This window comes from Cervus canadensis, chromosome 1, assembly GCF_019320065.1.
Source record: "Cervus canadensis isolate Bull #8, Minnesota chromosome 1, ASM1932006v1, whole genome shotgun sequence".
In the NCBI taxonomy this organism is placed as follows: Eukaryota; Metazoa; Chordata; class Mammalia; order Artiodactyla; family Cervidae; genus Cervus; species Cervus canadensis.
The window spans coordinates 32,478,849-32,498,192 of NC_057386.1; the positions used below are offsets into that span (position 1 = coordinate 32,478,849).

General features: G+C 45.9%; 1 protein-coding gene across 1 annotated transcript in view; it reads left to right on the top strand.

Annotated features, from left to right (window-relative positions):
* The window catches only part of MYH10 (myosin heavy chain 10), a 121,247-nt gene that overhangs the window by 80,826 nt on the left and 21,077 nt on the right, over window positions 1-19,344 (top strand). Inside the window, 9 exon segments of the mRNA XM_043474452.1 lie at window positions 11,178-11,371; window positions 11,462-11,583; window positions 13,306-13,375; window positions 13,464-13,624; window positions 14,601-14,709; window positions 14,802-14,933; window positions 15,850-16,056; window positions 18,439-18,576; window positions 19,043-19,166. Of these exon segments, the coding sequence (XP_043330387.1) occupies window positions 11,178-11,371; window positions 11,462-11,583; window positions 13,306-13,375; window positions 13,464-13,624; window positions 14,601-14,709; window positions 14,802-14,933; window positions 15,850-16,056; window positions 18,439-18,576; window positions 19,043-19,166 (1,257 nt within the window).

Genomic DNA, 19,344 nt, shown 5'->3' on the forward strand with positions numbered 1-19,344 from the left:
TAGTGGGACCAGCATTTTCTGAGCTTAGCTGTCTACATGTTTCATCCTGGTTGTTCCACCCACTTCACTTGGCCTCAGGTCATGAGGACCTTAGCTTCGAGTCTGTCCCTGCCTAGGCCGTGGCCCTGACCCCAGCCAGGCCTGTCAGCTCTGCTTTTACTGTAGCATCTCAAGACCTCGTCACCTAGGTGTCTCCACACAGGTAGCGAGAAAGAAACCCAGAAGGCGGATCAGAGGGCTTGGGGCCATCAGGGCAAAGAGAAAGAAAAGAATGACCGCAGAGACAGTGAGCTGGGGATGATGACCATGTCACAGACAGTCTAGTCAGGTCACTTACGTCAGCTCCAGCAAGTGCGGGGGTCGGCACAGCGCATGTGCTCCAGCACGTGTCCTGGGGCGAGACTGTGTGCAGGCAGGGACTGGGGGAAAGGTGAGGCTTCCAGCAGGTGAAACAGGCTTTTCATCACTGTCCCTCTAGGTGGACATCTGCACCTGGCCTCTGCTGCTCACTGTCGCTGGCAGTAACTTAGTTTGTCAAGGCAGCCTTTTGAGGTCTGAGGAGAGGATAGGACCCCAAGGTAGCATCCACAGTGCCCATGCAGCAGAGGGACTCTCGGCCCTGTGCTCTGGGAAGTATGAGAGTGGGTCTGAGATGTGGGTCTAGAGTGGAAAAGGGGACCCTGAGATCTGGTGGCCACTGGGTCCACAGGGCCAAGAAAACCACACAGGTCAGTGGGAAACATCCCAAGAAGAGGAGGCAAGAGTGACTGACGCTGCTCATCAGGAATGTAGTGTTCAGTCAGGAATGGATTGTTGTTCTGCCCTGGGCAGTGTGGGCCCCCCATACCCAACCCTGCTCCCAGCTTCGCTCAGGTCTCAGAGCTAAGTGGGTGAGATGTGTGGATGACTGCTGAGTGTTGGTGACCCCTGAGATGATTGTCACATGCACAGTGGAGGGGGGCTGCCTTGTTCCTGGGCTGCTAAGGTCAGATGTCATAAAGGAGGAGGCAGTCTTCCTTGTCCTTGAAAAATAATAATTTGTTGAAAAAACAAAGCCAGTGTCTCCTGAGCACGTGCCAAGGGCGGGGCAGTCTCCCAGCATCACTAGTGAGCATTTACATCCTGATCGGTCCTTAACCACAGAGGGTGACAGAGTTTACCTGAACTCATATCAGGGTGGGTGGCGTTTTTAGAAGTGATGTTTGTGTGGGCAAAGGGGTTGTTGAGCTGGTGGAAGGAATGATCACAGTGAGGAAGCAGAGAATCCCAGCTGAGGGTAAGAAGCCCATTGAGGCTTTAGGGCAGGGCTGGGACCAGAAGGCAGAACGAATTTTGCAGATGAGAATGGTTGACAGGAGGCTGGACCACAGAGAAACCCTCTGGCGAGTATCATGGATTTGCCTTAATGAACTAAACAGCATCAGCAGGCTTGTAGCCAGGGTAGGAACACAGTGTGAACTTGAAGAAACAAAGTGGGCAGTGGCTTGTCGGATGGATTGGGGTGAAAGACCCCAGAAGCAGGGAGTTCAGGGCAAGGTGACCAAGGACAAAAGCAGTGGGCATGGAAGAAAAGCCTAGGAGATAAGGAACAGAGGAAACTAGTGATCTACCGTTAAAGTCTCAAAAATGGGTTTTCTCTCTTCATTTTGAATGAAAAGAGAAGCAGGTGTTTGGGGAGTCGTGGCAGGAGGTCCTGGGCTTGACCAGAAGCAGCGTGGTGGGAATCACCTGCTGAGTCCCTGACCCGTTCACTCGTCCAGCCTCACTCTAAGTTCCAGGATCATCCACAGTCGGGCGGATCCCAGAACCATGAAAGAATTGTTCTGTGCCCGCCCAGGGCTTTCCCAGGACACAGTCAGAAGCAGGAGCAGGACAGAGGGGCCTCTGCCTTGGCTTCCTCCTTCCCAGCTCCTCCTCAGCCCCCACCCTCCCCGTCCAGGTACGGAAGGGCCTTTGTCTGCACCAGGTCAGAAGTTTCAGGAATGAGAGATCTGGTGGGGGAGGTTGGAGGGGAGGCTGCAGTTGCCGTGATGACACGACGTGTATCCATGTCACAGGTACGGGGAGAACCCTGTCTGGAGAGCCTTCACCTGCCTGTTTATGCTTTCCCAAATGAGCTATAGAGAGGTTATTCACTTGATGACAGAAACTCTGAGAGGAAAGGCGTGAGTCCTGCAGGGCCCTCCTGTCCTGGCCTGAGCCCTGTCCAGCTGTCCTCAGCTGTTTGCACCACTCTCCTGGGGCCTCACCTTTCTCCACAGGCAGCTTGGGAGCACATGTCACCACTTTGGTCTGAACGGGCCAAGTGGAATCCTACCCTGAGGTGACTGGCTGTGCCAGTGTCTGCTCCAGTCATCTTGTGTGTTTGCTGCTCTTGGCGGGAAGTCCTGCCATCCATCAGCTCAGGTGTGCAGTCACTTGGTGTAATCCGAGGGACAGCTTCCCAGAGGTGACCCATCATTGGGCGGGGCAAGCAGAGCCAGATGCCAGGCTTCCCCGATTTCGAGGACTGCGTGTTTGATGTGTGAGGTCAGTGGCAGGCCCAGGAGTTTGAAAAGGGTTGTAGGGTAGAGAATTCATCTTGTTCACTCTAGATGTAGGGATGTCTTGGGAGAAGAAGAGCTTCTGGAAAGAAAATGGTCCTGGAAAAAACATGTAAAAATAGTTGCATATTTTCATAACCATGTCAGTACAAAAGCAGAAAATGACAAGTTGACTGAATGTTTGAGGATATGTATGAGTGTAGTTTGCCTGCAGAGATGCAATAGCTTGAGTATAAAACACTCGTGTTAAAATAGACTTTGTGTCAGAGTTTTCTCCAGGCCAGACCAGGAGAATTCAGATTTATTGGTGGCAGCCCTGCCCTAGAGACTCATAGTGCCCAACTTTTTGCTAAAAGATGTCGTGGGATCTCTTAGCAGCTACACATGATTTCTTACTACTTCTAGGGGCTAACATACAGGGGGGAAAAGATCTAAAAATCACATTTTCCTATAAATGTGCCTCCTGAGATATTTTCATGAGTAATGGTATGATCAATAAGTATGATCTTAGTTATTATTTGACTGTTACTTTAATATTTTATACAACAGAATTTTGTTTTCCATAATGGTAGTTACTATTTGTATTTGAAGTAAATTATATTTCCAAAATCTGAATTGGAAATAAAATTACACAGCAGTGTATTTTTGATAGTAAATGCCACCTTTTTCAGAGTAATCTAAACTATAGTTTTGTCCTGATTTGTTAATAATTTGCAAGATAATATTATGAAAGACAATGCACATGGTACTTTATTGCTCTTAAATTTCATCCTGCATTTACATGGGGGTAACCATTTGCCTTTGATACGTTATATAATGCTCACACCTGGAGCTGGGAGTGGTTCAGCTATATTCATTTATCTTGTAAAAAACTTTGTCCAGATGTGCAAATTCTGAAACAGTAATGTTTGCATGGGGTCTGCCCTGGATGAGCTACTTTTGTAGCCCGATTGCAAAGTTGACTTGTGATGTCAAATGTCTCTCACACTAACTGAAGTGTTTGTGTATCTGCCCTTCTGTCCTCCTGTTTTTGCTGTTTCTCTGCTTTAGAGATTCAGAATATTCAGAGAGCTTCTTTCTATGACAGTGTTTCTGGTCTTCATGAGCCACCAGGTGAATGGATAAAGCCTGTAGGTCTTCCAGACACAAAGGGTTTCAACCCAGAGGAAGCACTTGCGGGGGGCTGGCAGGGGGGCTGGGAGGGCAGGGTGGTTTCTGGGTTTCTGTTTTTGTTTTGCTCATAGACCTGCATGAACCTTCATTTCATGCTCAGTTTTATTATCCTTAAAGGCAACTGTTTGAGCGCATAAACAATTCAATCGCTACTGCCTACACATCGCTTCTTATTTTATGCGTAGCCCAAAGCACCGCATAGCAAAAGGTCTGTACCCACCTTTTCCAGTAGTGCCATCTGATACCCAGTCCTCTAAGGGAATTGTTAGGACTTGATCTGCCAAATAATATGTCCCTTGTCTTTGAGTTACCTTTAGATTTTCAACTCTAAGGAACTCCAAGGAGGAATTTTTTTTTTCTTTTTCAAGTCATTAACATTTTGTGAACAAATAATTGCATAATTATCTCATGTATGTTGGTCTCATCATTATGACTTTTAATTGGAATCGATGTGCATATCTGGCTACTTGGCTTTTTCTTTTGAACTGACCAGGTACTACCTGTCAATACAAGGCTTGATTTATGCACATTGAGTGGAGTGTTAGAACCTGTACCTTGAACCTGAAATTGAGCCTTAGATATTTGGACCTGAAGGTGTGAGTCCATAGCCCTGTTTAAAATACAGCCCAACCTATAGATAAACTGTACTTTAAAAATAAATGAAGAGAGAGAAAGAATACAGCCTAAACATGGCAAAGGCTAAATAAATGAAGACCATGTAACCTTCTACTTGTTTAGTGAAACTTTCAAGTGAAAATTCAGAGATAAAGTCAAATTCCTATTTTAAAATTTCCTTCATGATTTTGGAACATAATGCTGAGATCCAAATCCATCTCAAAAGGTTTTTAAAAATATGTTAAAACAAACATGCCCATTTTAACCCAAGATTCCTGCTGTCAGTTCTAGTTCACCTACTGTGAAAAAATAGGTTGCAAGTGAGGGTGTGGGAGGGAGGGATAGATGATGCCAAAGATTGCTCCGTGAGCTGGGATGACTGTTCTACAGGAGACATCTTCACAGTTGGTCATCTTTGGCCTTTGGGGGTGGGGCAGGTGGGTGGGAGCTGGTACTGCTGGAGCTGAGAAAGTGAAGAGGGAGTCAGGAGGTGGTTTGATGCTTGGGACTTGTGCTTTGATAAAAGGTCAGTGCTCGAACTTTTGGACTTGCTTCCAAAGCAGAGTGCCGTCTTTAAATTCATTCCTCTATCTCTTGGGTTTCTAGTTGTTTAAGAGACTTCCAGCCTGCGGGCCCTTGTTGCCCACTGTCACTCCTCTGCTCCTGGCACCAAGCGGGCACACCATGAAGTCATGGAGGGAGGGGCTGGGTGGGCGAGTGGGTGCAGCAGCCTCGCCCAGCCCCCCACCACGGCCTTTCCCTCTCCTGCAGCACAGAGGCTCTTTCCTGTGGGGCTGTGATCTTTGGGGTCTGCGGACCAGGTGATTTCTGTACCTGCAGGATCGGGTCCGTGACTACCCTGGATGACAGCATTCCCACAGGGGGCCAGCTCACCCCTCCCCCTCTGCTGGCCTCGTAACTGGAAACATGCCTGGTCCGGCTCTCTTGGGAGGTGGCCCCTGGTTGAGTTGCTTCGCTGACCTGAGTATCAGGGTCTCAGTCTCTCCTCCTGATGAGCCTTCCGTCCACCATGGTACCATGTGGTCTTGAAGTTGTGTGTAGTATTTCTACAGCAAAAATGTTCTTCTCCTCAACATCTGCTTATAGAATCAAAGCCCAAGGAGGGGTAACAGGCTTTCAGTGAAAAAACACAGGCATTAGTATTTTCAGTGATTTCTCTGGAGATGATGGTTGAGAGGGATCCTAGGGATGAAATCATGATGGCCTTTGGCACACTGAGGCGGTAGGCACCTCTGAATGAGAGAACACGTGGCTCCCAGGGGCCCTGTGCTTCTGAGCACAATCAGGACATTAGGAAAACCACACCGAAAGAACATGCAGGCCTCTGAGGTTAAGAATGAGAGATGGGTAAAGAGAAGTGTCCAAAACCATCAAAAAACAAGCACAGGGGAGAATGGAACAGAATTCCTGGAGGCAGAATAAGGAGGTCATGCAAGTTTCTGCTGTAAACTGAAGGTCTGTATTTTCTTCCAAATAATTTGAAAGTCTAGACTCCTGGGATAAACTGGTAATGGAGGATGCAATGAATTAGCTAAGCAGTTTCCTAACCCTCAGAGTTGTAGGCGGGGTTTTTAAACTAAAAGGGCCTATGATGACAGGGGCTGCTGTCCATGGCTTTGGTCTTGATCCTCACTGTGTCAGGGGACAGTTGTGTGTAGTCTGCCCTGACACTAGTTGACACCTACCACCTCCTTTACGGGGTAGTGAGGACCATCAGCAGGAGCAGCCACGCAGGAGACACTGTGGCAGGAGAGGGGCTCCCTGTGCCCAGACTGGCTTCTGCAGGGACAGAAAGTACAGATGGGACAGTAAAGGAGACAGATGCAAGGTCAGCTTCACACTGGTGCTGGGGAGAAGCAAGGTTGCATTCTCCTTAAATCACATGCTTCCTGTCAACCTCCAGGCTTCCTGGAATTCTTCTAAAACTTCCCAAATACGCTAGAACATTTAAGAGATTGGTTCTCAACCCAGTTAGGTAACCATTGTAAATTTGTTACTACTATATAATAGGGGGTACACTGGAGATAGTCTGTTCAATGTTAAGATTGTTTCTGAAAATGCACAGTACTTAAATGTTTGTTTCAGAACCCTTTTTTGGGGCCATGCTGCATGGCATGTGGGATCTTATTTCCCCAACCAGGGATTGAACCCGTGCCCCCTGCAGTGGAATCGTGGAGTTTTAATCACTGGACCAGCAGGCAAGTCCCTCAGAATCTTAACTTAGTAATGCTTTAGTGTACCTTACAGTAGAACTGTCTTAGTCTGTGTGAATGAGCGCTGAAGGCCTGTCTTGGGTAGAAGTGTGAGATATAGTTCCTACTCATCAAGGCTGGGTGTTAAAGTTAACCTTAAGATAGGTTTCTACGCCACTTTTTGATTTTCAGCTCTATTAACTAGAGAGAATGTCTGAAGAACTGGCTTAACTGTGTCAAATGATATTAGATCACTAGTATTTTGTCCCATGCACAGATTTAAAGAACACAAACATCTGTCTCCTGAGACTGTCTGCTAGAAGAAGAGCCAGTTAAGCATTCTGGCCCTGCACGATGCCATTCCTTATGTAAAACTGTTGATGGCAGTTTTATGAGATGGGTGATTACAGCTGCATTTTTTTCTCTTACTATGTGTGTACCCTTACAGGTCCCAGGTCTGTGGAGCTCATCTCATTTCTGACTGTCCATGTGGAGTTTGTTAATAAATTAAGTGTTGATGTGAAATACTTTGAACTTTTTACAGGCTACCGGGCAGCCAAATAATGAATTTCAGTGCTCACCAGCACCCTAACCGGCCTTGCCTGGCCCCTCAGATAGAAGAGCAGGAGGAGAAACAAAGCCACTCTTTACCTTGAAGCCCTGGGCTGGGGCTATGAGACACTTTGAGGTTTTAGTAGTGATATTAGGCCTTAGGAGAAGCAGTGCTGTTCTTCTCTGGGAACTGCTAGGATCTTGTCTGTATTTTCCTGATTGCTGCTATAACCATTTTCAACAAGAAAATATTTTTTTAAATAGAAGTTTTTCTTGGTCTCGGTTTTTTTAGTTAAACTGTATGAGAATGGGGCCCTGATTATTTAATGAAGTTCCCACAGTGTTTCTGTTTTACATACAAGATAATTTTGCTCAGTGGTAGAAACTAACCCCAAGTTTATGTTTTTCAATTTAAAAAAAGCTGAAAGTCTAAAGCATTAATTTTTTAAAACTGTTGAGTATTTAGCTTGGACTTAACCTTATTAGAGTTAAATTTGAAAATCAGGTTCTTTTTTTTTTTTTTTTTTAACAAAAAAAAAAAAAAACAGCCCTTCCTTGGGACTGCATTGTGGGTTCCTGCAGACCAGTGTGGCTGAATCGCCAGAGTCCACGTGGTGCTCCTTCTCTTATTGTGGGCATGACTTGTTCCTGTGGATCATTTTGTGTTCATTCAGTGGATATTTGTTTAAAAAAATTACTGTGCACCAGGGACCCTGCTCAGGCCAACATCGGGCGGTGGGGCGGGCAGAAGAAGCTGTCTGAGCTGGTGATCAGAGGGGCCCAGGGACACTGGGGATCAGCTCTCAGGACCCCTTGTGTGTTCAGTGCTGGAGAGACGTCCCCAGAAGCTCGGTCCAGAGGAAATATCCACGAAACAGAGTGGAAGATTTGTCCCAGAGCATGGGGTCTGATTGGAAGGTTAGAGGAGGGAGTGGCCTGTTTAGTCTGGAGGCACATGGATGTTGGAACCTAAAAAGAGGTGGCAGGAGAGGAATGGAGACTTAAAAGTTTGCTGGGAAACTTACGAGTTTGCTGGGAACCCCTGCGTGGGGGCGGGGTTCCTTGGCTCCATTGCACAGAGAAACAAACAGAGGCTTGGAGAACCTGGGTGACTTGACCCAAGATCACACAGCTTGTGGCTGGCAGGAGTTTGTCTGGGTGGAGTTCTTCATCCTTGCACTCTCCCACTGGGGCTACTTGGACCATATCCTACAGGCTGTAGGAAAAATAGGATTTTTTTTTTTTTTTTGAAAAATAGGATTTTAAGTCTAGGAACAAGTAGCTTGTTTAGTTTTAGAAATATCTGTTAATCATGACACTGGAACTAAAGGTATGAGTGGAAAGCACAGTGTGGCTGCAGGGGTGGGAGGATGAAACTGGAGGAAGGAGCCAGGAAGGGTGTTGTCACACAGACCAGGGTGAAGACTCTGGTAGTCTGTCTTGAGGTTCCAGTAAATCAGAGGTTGGACATGGGGGGGTGGGTGTTGGTGGCTCTGGGTTTCTGACTAGAGTCACCAGTGTCCACATGCGCCCAGGAGGAGAGACAGGGAGCATCTGCTTCAGTTCAGGACTTTGACCTCAGCTCCCCTCTCTGCCAGCCCCTTCTCCTCCCTCTTCACCAGCTCCTCCTTGCTCCGGCCCTTTGGGGCTTGCCCTGCACCCCTATCTCTGTTCATTCACCCTTTAAGGGGCTCATCCAGCCCTGTAACTTTAAACCCTACCTGCAAATCAGCACCTCCCAAACCTGCCTTCTCTCCCTCGGACCTGCTCAGATGGCAGTGTTCTGCTGTCCACTCAACATCTCCGCCTCAGTGTCTCACGGGCTTACATAGAGCTTGGGTCCGTCTCCCCTCCCACAGAACCCCTTTCTCTCATCATCTTTCCCATGGTACCACCAGCCACTCATCTGCTCAAGCCCAGATCCCAGGAATTCTTGCCCTGGCCCTCTGCCTGATTCTCCATGTCAAGTTCATCCTAAGAGCAAGTCAGTTCTCCCACCAAAGTACGTTTGGAATCCTCTTCCTCTTCCATATCCTTCATGATCTCACAAATTCAGGCTACCATCATGTCTCTTAGAACCTGGATTTCGACATGGGTCCCTGTCACCTTGCTGACCCCTTCCCAGTCCATCCTCTTACCATGGGCGTGTCCTCACCTCCTCGTTCCTGATGCCTCACTGGCACCAGCTTCTTTCACTTCCTCCTGCCCCTGGTCCTTCACATCTGCTGTTCTCACTGCCTGCATGCAATGGTCTCTCCACCGGTTCATCCTTACTCTTTGGGCATTAAACGTAATTTCCTAAGGAGATCTCTAACCACCCATCCTTTATAGCATCTTGTTCTTTTCTTTTGATGCATTTCTCACTAGTTATAGTCTGAAAGCATTTAATTTGTACTGCATTTATTTGCTAACATATGTGTATCAAGCAGGTTATGTGCCAGACCTTGTGCTAGGTTAGAGGGAGGTGATACTGAGGAAAAACAGATGTTGTGAGGCACTTTGTGACCTGTTAGACATGAGAGTATAGGTGTTTGGTGACTGGTGCTGGGTAGTCAGGTACAGGAGTTTAAGGCATAAATGAGATGCCCAGGAGGAGACTGAGGCTTGAGGAAGGCAGAAGGTCAAGTGCACTTGTGTCCTGCCTTAGTTTAGAAAGGATTTCAGGTGAGCTGAGTTTGGGCCCCTAGTGAGCATCGTGAGATACAGAAAAAAGCAGCAGTCAGGTCATCAGGGAGAGTGTAGTAGTTAGAGAGGTGGGTAGAGGGCTAGGAAATGGTGGGGTTCACAGTTCACAAAGAAGCCAGGTATGAGACTTTCTAGAATGCTGCTGTGATGGTCAGCAGGGGTTTTACATGGACCAGTGTCAAGTGAGAAAAGCCCTGGACCAGAGTTGTATAAGGCTGGGAAGGAGGGAGGCCTGGAAGCCAGTTGGTTGCACAGAGAGAAGAGGAAGGATGAGGAGTAAGTGGCATGTGTGGGAACCGCCCTAGAGAGAGGCTCGGCTCTGAGGAGACAAAGTAGGCAGGTCACACATGTTTGTCGTCCCGGCATGTGCAGGCACCATCCACCCTTCCTGCGCCTTCCACAGCAGGCCTGCATGACTTGGGCACACTTCACGTGGTGCCAGGTCCCTGCATGCTCTCTGCCCTGGAGAACATATGAAAGAAACGGGACCGACAGGGTCGAAGAGAGTGATGATGAGGCTAGTGCAACTGATATTTTGATTTCTTTTCAAAATAGTATTTCAGTTGAGTGTTTCATTCTTTCATTAGATGTTTTTAAATGACAGCATATCAGGCACCAAGCATTTGGCCGGCAGCTGGTCCACTTGCCAGGCTCTTGTGTGTGAGCCTGTCACTTGAAACAGTGGGTCTACGTGGACAGTGGACACTTGACGGCTGCTTTCATAAGAGCATCGTGTCTGAGTGGTCTAGCCCTCGTTGAACTCAGCTCAGGCACTGATTGTTTCCAGAAGAGCCTTCCGATGTTGCATTCTGGCCCTTTCATGCATGTCCTGGTGCTTTGAAGAGAGAGCTGAACCTTACTCATCCCTGAAAATCTGAGCTGACTTGCTGTAACCTTCCTGCGTTTGTTGGCTTTTCTCATTGGCAATCAAACGACCAATAACAAATGACTCTGGCCCCTTAATTGGAGCACACTCACTCAGTGGATTTGCTTTGTATAGTCATAAGTCTTAATGTACAGTTTTTAGAAGCATTTCCTATTTTGAGATTTACAGTGTCAGTTTGTATTAGCAATGCCAGCCAATGACCTTTCATTTACCAAATAATTGTATATGTAACAGGCAAATGTTATCAGAGACAGTGAGTTCCTGACACTAGCGCAGCGGAAGGCACCTGCTGGTATGTGGTACGAAACACTACCGTATCCTCCCTGGAAGTGTGTGGCTGTTAGTTCACGGCTTGTGCAGTGTCTAAATATGCTGACTGCCTTACCTCTATGGCATCTCCTATCATTTGTCCCACAAAGCTTGTGCTGCCGCACTTTCACTCTGTCTTTTCTTTCCCTGCTAAAGAGTTAGGTCTGACTTCTTTTCCCTTGTCTCTCTTATTTCCACCAGTGGACCGGATCGTGGGTCTGGATCAGGTCACGGGGATGACGGAGACAGCTTTCGGCTCCGCCTATAAAACCAAGAAGGGCATGTTCCGCACCGTTGGGCAGCTCTACAAAGAATCGCTCACCAAGCTGATGGCGACGCTCCGGAACACCAACCCCAACTTCGTGCGCTGCATCATCCCGAATCATGAGAAGCGGGTATGTGTTTCAGAGCAGGTGCTGCCACTGGAGATGGATCTGGGCCGGCTCACAGAGATGAGGCTCTAAAACTGTCGTCTGCTTGATTAGGCTGGGAAACTGGACCCACACCTGGTGCTGGATCAGCTCCGCTGCAATGGCGTCCTGGAAGGGATCCGCATCTGCCGCCAGGGGTTCCCCAACCGGATCGTTTTCCAGGAATTCAGACAGAGGTATTGCTCACCTTGACCTGTGCTTACCTGAATATCCAACAGTGTGATGATGAGGAAAGACTTTTCCTTGTTCCCTGGAGAGTCTCTGTTTTCTTTTCACAAAGGAAGGGGGTCATCGTCATCATTACCTTTCTTGTCGGTCAGGAATATCGACTGCCTGCTTTGCAGAGGGTCAGGGTGCCGATAACTTCTGTGGGTGCAGCACAGACAGCTCCTGTCCTCGGGGTGCTGAGGCAGCTGTGAGGAAACACTGAGAGCTGAGAACGTACAGTTCACTCATTCAGACAGTTCTACCTAGGATTTAGACATAAATTTAATTGTTTTTTTAATATATGAATAATGTGTGTTCCTTTTAGGAAATGTTTTAAATATGGAAAAGGTAAATGAGAATACTCAGAAGTGACTCCTGGAAGCATTTTGGGATGTTTCTGTCTGTTTTCAATGAATTTATCTGTTCATGTGTATGTATGTGTGTAGGTTTGTATTTTTCATGCTATGTGTGCCCATATGTGTGTACTTACAGTCCTTTTACTAAAATAGAATAGGAATAGGAGAGATCAGAAAAGAAGAATTAAGAAAAAGACAAGAGGGAGAAGATCAGTGTGCAGTAGAAATGGATGAAAACATATGATGGGCTACAGTTATTTTAAGAGTCTGTTAATGTAATTTTGTTAAATAGTCTGGTTTGCCTTTTTTCTCCTGGAAATCAAGTTTCCCAAGTATGACAGCATTTGTTGTTCCATAAAATAAACAGGACTGTAGGTTGAAGAGTAGCCTTTCCTCCTGCTGTTCCAGAGAGAAACCAGTTGAAAATCTGTTCCAGTCCTTACAGGTTTTCAGGGAAACCCTTTTCATAGCCCCACTGTATGATAAATGGGCTGGTAGAGTTTCACTTTTCATTGATAGGAAAAAAGGGAAACAGTAACTGGCTTCCAGAAAACTGTTCATGTAGCCAGGATTCATATTTTAATATAGCCATTGTCTGAGACTGGGACTTCCCTGGTGGTCCAGTGGCTAAGACTCCATGCTCTCAATGCAGATGACTCGGGTTCGATACCAGGTCAGGGAACTAGATCCTACATACTGCAAGAAAGAGAATCCACATACCGCAACTAAGACCCAGTGCAGCTAAATAAATATTGACAACATACGTATATATAGTATGTCTTTGTACTAACACTTCCTTGGAAAATAACCCACACACAGTAAATGCATAGGCCTTGAATGTGCAGGTCAGTGAGCGTATGTACTCCCAGCTGCGCACTGTTCTGAGTCACCCTAATACTTCCTCATGTTCTAAACAGAGGCCTCTGAATGTTGCTCTCACAACCTTTTCTGTTATCTGGTAAGTGCCTACAAGCTGACAGTGACTGAATATGCAGAGAGTCAGATTCTCCTTGCATCTTAAGGATGTGGACATTTTATAGGAAATGAAAAACAAAACCAAAAGGTTTTCTCGTCACCATGTTTTTGATTCTTCTCTGCCACAACTACTTAAATATGGTCTCTGACCTGGGAATTCACTGCATTTTTCACGTTGCCGCTTCTTTTAAGAAATAGAAACTAGATCTGTAGAAGACCTCCGATCATCAGCTGGTCGTTTACTCTTAATTTGACATAATTGCCCATCATATTATTGCCTCTTAGAGAAAGCAGAACTCATTAGTAGGTGAACATTTTCACAGATTTTGACAAAAGGCTTTTTGGCTGCTTTTCTTACAGATACGAGATCCTCACTCCAAATGCTATCCCTAAGGGTTTCATGGATGGCAAACAGGCTTGCGAACGAATGGTGAGCTCGCCTGGATTTTTCTGATTCGAGGACTGTTGATACAATCTTTCCTATAGCAAAAATAATAAGCAGACACTTTCTCTTTCAGATCCGAGCTTTAGAATTGGACCCAAACTTGTACAGAATTGGACAGAGCAAGATATTTTTCAGAGCTGGAGTCTTGGCACACTTAGAGGAAGAACGAGATTTAAAAATTACCGACATCATTATCTTCTTCCAGGCTGTTTGCAGGGGTTATTTAGCCAGAAAGTGAGTAGAAAATCACGAACTAAATGCTTGAAGTGTGTACCTGTGCTGAGATGTGTTTTGTGCTAGAAATAATACAAAGGCGTGTGAGACGTGAGGTCCCTGTCCTCTGGGTCTGAGAGTCAAGTAAGCAGATAACACATCCTAAGTAAGGACATAAACAATGGGCTGAGAGAGACAATGCAGGGTCGGGTCCTGCTCAGTCCAGTTCCTCCACAAAGGCTTCTCTGAGCCTTTGCCCGTGAATGAGAGGCATCAACGTGATGACCTCCAGGAGGGAAGAGAAAGAGTACCTTAGAGAGAGGAATGTTTCTCCTGTGACAGATCCAGAAGAAAAAGAGTAACAGAGGAGTGATGAGCACGGCACAGGGAAGCGGGTGTAGAGTCTTGTTCAGACCGACACGGACACACGTGTGCATATGGAGGTAGTTGGCAGGGGATGTCTTGGACCACATGTGTGAACCAAGTGCCAGGTCCTGCGACACATGCCGAGGTCGGCTGAGCAGGCCAGTGATCCAGCGGGGATGTGATCACATCCCTGACCGCCAGCCCAGCCCTCCTGGATCGCTTGCCTCTAGTAAGTCTCCATGACAATAGCTGTCTAACACAGTTCTCTCTTATTTGCCATAGACTGGATATGTCCCTCAAATTCCTAGGTTGGAATCTGTTCCCCAGAGGGATAGTGTTTTGGTGGGGGGGTGGGGCTTAGGGGTGATTAGCGCATGAAGGTAGGGCCCTCATGAATGGGGTTAGTGCCCTTGTGAGTGAGACCTCAGAGAGCTTCCTTGTGCCTCCACCACGTGAGGCGACAGTGAGAAGACAGCTGTCAGTGAGGAAGTGGGTCCTCACACAGGGAATCTGCCGGGCCCACGGCTTGGCCTTCAGCCTCCAGAGCTGGGAGAGGTGAATGTCGTTGTTAATAAGCAGGACAAAAACACAAACAGGGTTTCTTGAACCAGTTTTCCCTCCTCTTCTTCAGGGCCTTCGCCAAGAAGCAGCAGCAGCTGAGTGCCCTGAAGGTGCTGCAGCGCAACTGTGCCGCGTACCTGAAGCTGCGGCACTGGCAGTGGTGGCGCGTCTTCACCAAGGTGGGCGCCTGGCTCCCCGGACGGCAGGTGGGGCCAGGGGGAGCCCCAGGGGGTAGCGGGGATGCAACATTGGGTGTACAATGTTGTCCTAGGTGAAACCGCTCCTACAAGTCACTCGCCAAGAGGAGGAGCTCCAGGCCAAAGATGAAGAGCTGCTGAAGGTGAAGGAGAAGCAGACGAAGGTGGAAGGGGAGCTGGAGGAGATGGAGAGGAAGCACCAACAGGTACGGCTGACCAGCTCCCACATGGCCCTGAGTGAAGATGCTCGCTCCCACGGGTAGGAACCACCCAGGGAATTATCAGTAAACAGCATCTTACTTCATGTGTATTTTCCACTCCTTCCCAAAGCACAGCCGTTTGAACATAGAGGTAGCAGATACCCTAGGCCAGGCATTGGGATTTCTGTACATGGGAATCACCTTGACCTGCACGTTTGCCTCTGTCACTCTTTGACACACAGGTGATCACACTTGCTCTCAGGTGTGTTTTTAAAACCTGTGAGACTCCTCCCGGTATTGTCACCTTCTGTGGCTCACGAGGGAAACAGAAAAAAGTAAAAGGATGAGATCGTTCAAGGCCCCCACCTGCCTCTTCTCCAGCCACAGTGGTCATGAGTCCACGTCCTGTTCTTAGGAACTGTGCTTCATGGACAGAGCAGAGACTTGAGAATTGTTTGTGGTTGAAATGACAGGACTGATGTGTTCAGAGCCAAAAACTGTAACAGTAGAGACCAGAATATATATGTATGTGTGTGTGTGTGTGTATGTATATATATATATATGTATATATATACAGCCACTGTCTTTGTGCTAACTTGATAGCATTTGCATAGTATTTCCCTCCAATTCCTTGGCCTTTTTGTGAATTACCTTAATAGTAAGAACAGGAGTTCTTAAAATATCATGAACGTAATGTGTATTATTCAGGATAACTTAAGACAACAAAAACAACCCAGAATATTTTCATTCAGCTTATTTTGCTTGAGCTGAAGACATATTTTGAAAGTATTGTCCGTGATGTTACGTATGTTTAAGCCTGGGTTTCTTTGGTGATGTGCCCTGACCACTGCAGTCCCTCCCAGTGACCGTCCCTCGTGCTAACCAGCCAGTCAGAGCAGTGGGCACTTTGTTGTGATTGCAGCTGCTGGAGGAGAAGAATATCCTGGCGGAGCAGCTGCAGGCAGAGACTGAGCTCTTTGCCGAAGCAGAGGAGATGAGGGCCAGACTTGCTGCTAAGAAGCAGGAATTAGAAGAGATTCTCCACGACTTGGAGTCTAGGGTAGAAGAAGAAGAAGAAAGAAACCAAATCCTCCAAAATGAAAAGAAGAAAATGCAAGCACACATTCAGGTATCAGTGACTGTTCTCATATAGGATTCCAATCTCAGTTTTCCAAGTGTATCCGTTGAGTGAATGGATGTTGTGGGTTTGGATTCTCGTGTCCACTGAGGAGCAAGAGGAGGCTAAGTGATAAGTCCCCACCCTTAAAAGATGATCAGCATTTGAACCACATAACTACTGGGTTCCTTCAAATATAGATTAGTTCTTTTGAATGGGACTCTTTTTTTTTTTCTTTTCCTTATGTTCTTATTAACACCTTACAGGATGCAAAGTGATTCAGAGGAGAAACATCCCAGGGTTTGTGGGGGCTGAGGTTGTCCTTTGTATTACCATTAATACAGTTAATTCCACTGCTCACTCCAGTCATTAGTGAGGCACCTGCGAGGTGGTTTGGTCGTAAGAAATGCTCAGTGCTGATGCAGGAGGTGGCCAGGAATCAGAATAAGCCACAGAGCCACCCTTCCTTGTAGCTGCTTTATTTATTTATTTGGTTGCAGTAGGTCTTAGTTGTGGCATGCAGGAACCGGTTCCCTGAGCAGGGATTGAACCCAGGCCCCCTGAATTGGGAGTGTGGAGTCTTAGCCAGTGGACCATCAGGGAAGTCCCTGATAGTTACTTCCTTACTGAGATCAAGCTGCCCTCACATGAAGCACAGCTCTCTCTCTGACTGAATACCCAGATGACTGATAGAGACAGCAGTAACTATGCCTGTACCCTGCAGCTCACCCACTGCGTTTTCTCCTTTACCTCACCCCAGACTATCCAGTATGGCCTTGAGCGTGTGTGTCTATACCTAACACCACTTTTCAAGGGTCTAGGGCCAGACTTGGTTTCTTCTAGGTCTCTCCCTTAATTTTTTCCCATCACATAGGTTATCTTTGCAGAGCAGAAACAATTCAGACATTTCTCAAAGCCACGAAAGAGACCATATTGTTTCCTTGGCAAATACCCAGTACAGTTAAATTATCCAGACTCTCTCCGCTCTTCAACACAGACAGCTTTCAAGCATCCTCTAGTAGGTTGGCAGAGTAACACAAAAACTGTAAACAGTACATGTTAATCCAGCAATTCTATTTCTAGGACTTTATTCTAACAACAAATCAATGGAAGCCTACTTATTATCTAACAATGGGGGATTCTTAAACTATGGTGATATACAGTTTTAAATTAAAAAGATGTTTACTTTTACAGGTATTAATAACATAATAGAGTTGTAAAAGAATATGTACAATAAGCTCTAACTAAAAGTATTTATATATAACTTATAAATTTTACATATGATTTTATAAGGGACTATGCAGAAGCTCTAGAATAATATTCACCAACAGTGGTGCATTCTGGTGGTATTATCGACAGTTTCCATCTTCTCTTTGTTGAAGAGTGTGTGCTCATTTCAGTGGTATTATTTTACTCAGTGTGGGCTGATGCATCTGTGTCAAGTTCACTGTGCTACTGTCAACTTAAGAGTGCTTGAAGTTTTTCACAGTAGTTAATCTAGTGCAAAGGTTTCATTCCAAAACCAGTCGTGATAAACTTCAGCAATTATGTCAAATCCTATTCCGATACACATGTTGATTAGCTACACTAAGGTAAAGTATGAAATAAAGAGAAGCCATTGCAGTAAAACTGTGTGTGAATGCAGGAATTCCACCCAGTTTGGTGATGCGTTCACGCTGTGAACCTGACATGCCCTTCCTCAGCGACCTGTACTGTTTCTGTTGTTGTTTCTGAGTTCTCTTTCTCTTCTCTATCGGCCACACGTACATAGTAGAGTAAATTAACACATCATTGACAGTGATTTTTGCATAAACTGACATTTATGGCCGGTGATTTGTTATGTAAATGGATATGAGTGAAGCACTCTGGTCGGTAACGTTTGGGTACCCAAATACATATAAATATATCTCTGATCAATGAGGTAAGTATGTGTTTGATATAGTTTTACTACATTATTCATATTTCCCTATGTTAACTATTCTAAAATATGAGTTGTAATTACTATATGTTATTCCATTTTACAAATATACCCACTTTTAATTACCAAGACTTTAAGTATGTTCATAGCTCCTCGATATAAATAACAGTGTGCTACAGGTTTTTAAAAAAGTCACATCTGACTTTTCGTGAAATTGCCTTCTAAAAGAAATGCTCTTTTTCAGAGCAGCTGCTTTTCCTGTGCTGGCTTCTAGAAGGATTGATCCACTTTGTACTTAACCTATACTGGATACAAGTGTCTGTTTCACATAATTACATTTTACATTTTAAAAAATATCCCTGCTATTTTGAAAATCAACACTTGGTATTTTGTTGTGACCTGAACTCCTTGATGGTTGGTATGTACGGAGTCTCGTGGAGGAAGCAGGGAGACTGACCGCATGGCTTCTTTATCAGGACCTGGAGGAGCAGCTAGATGAGGAGGAGGGGGCTCGCCAGAAGCTGCAGCTGGAGAAGGTGACGGCAGAGGCCAAGATCAAGAAGATGGAAGAAGAGATTCTGCTTCTGGAGGACCAGAACTCCAAGTTTATCAAAGTAAGGAAGTATTTCCATTGAAGAGCTGATCTGAGAATATGGAAAATACTTAGGTCAACGCTCTCACCAAAGGTGGCTTCAAATAGGAAATTCCCGGGATTTCATTTACTCAGTTTTCTCTCTTAAGTCTCTATGGATTTATAGTCTGTACTACACAGACTATAGATGTCTGAAGGCAGAAACTATTTCACTTTCTAAATTCACCAGACAGCCTCATAATCCCTGAGATGGTTTAACCTGCACGTGGATCCCTCACCTTGATCCCCTTTGTGTGGTCAGTGATCAAGCACTGGCCGAGCTCTGGGGGTTGTCCCACAATGAGTGGTCCTTCCTTTTCTGCCCTTTTTTGGAATATATAGTCTGCTAGGGGAGATGGTGCCCGTATTATTAATACTTGTTTCCTAAGTAATAGCCAAATCCAGTTGTCATTTCGAATGCCTTTTCTGAAGCTGTTTTTCTTGTTCAGGAAAAGAAACTCATGGAAGATCGCATTGCGGAATGTTCCTCTCAGCTGGCTGAGGAGGAAGAAAAGGCAAAAAACTTGGCCAAAATCAGGAATAAGCAAGAAGTGATGATCTCAGATTTAGAAGGTTAGTGTTTGGGGGTTAGAGGAATTGTAGGACTACAACATGTTAGCCTTTAAGATTTTACTTATATCAGTGAAGTGAAAGTTGCTCAGTGGTGTCTGACTCTTTGCGACCCCATGGACTATACTGTCCATGGAATTCTCTAGGCCAGAATACTGGAGTGGGCAGCCTTTCCCTTCTC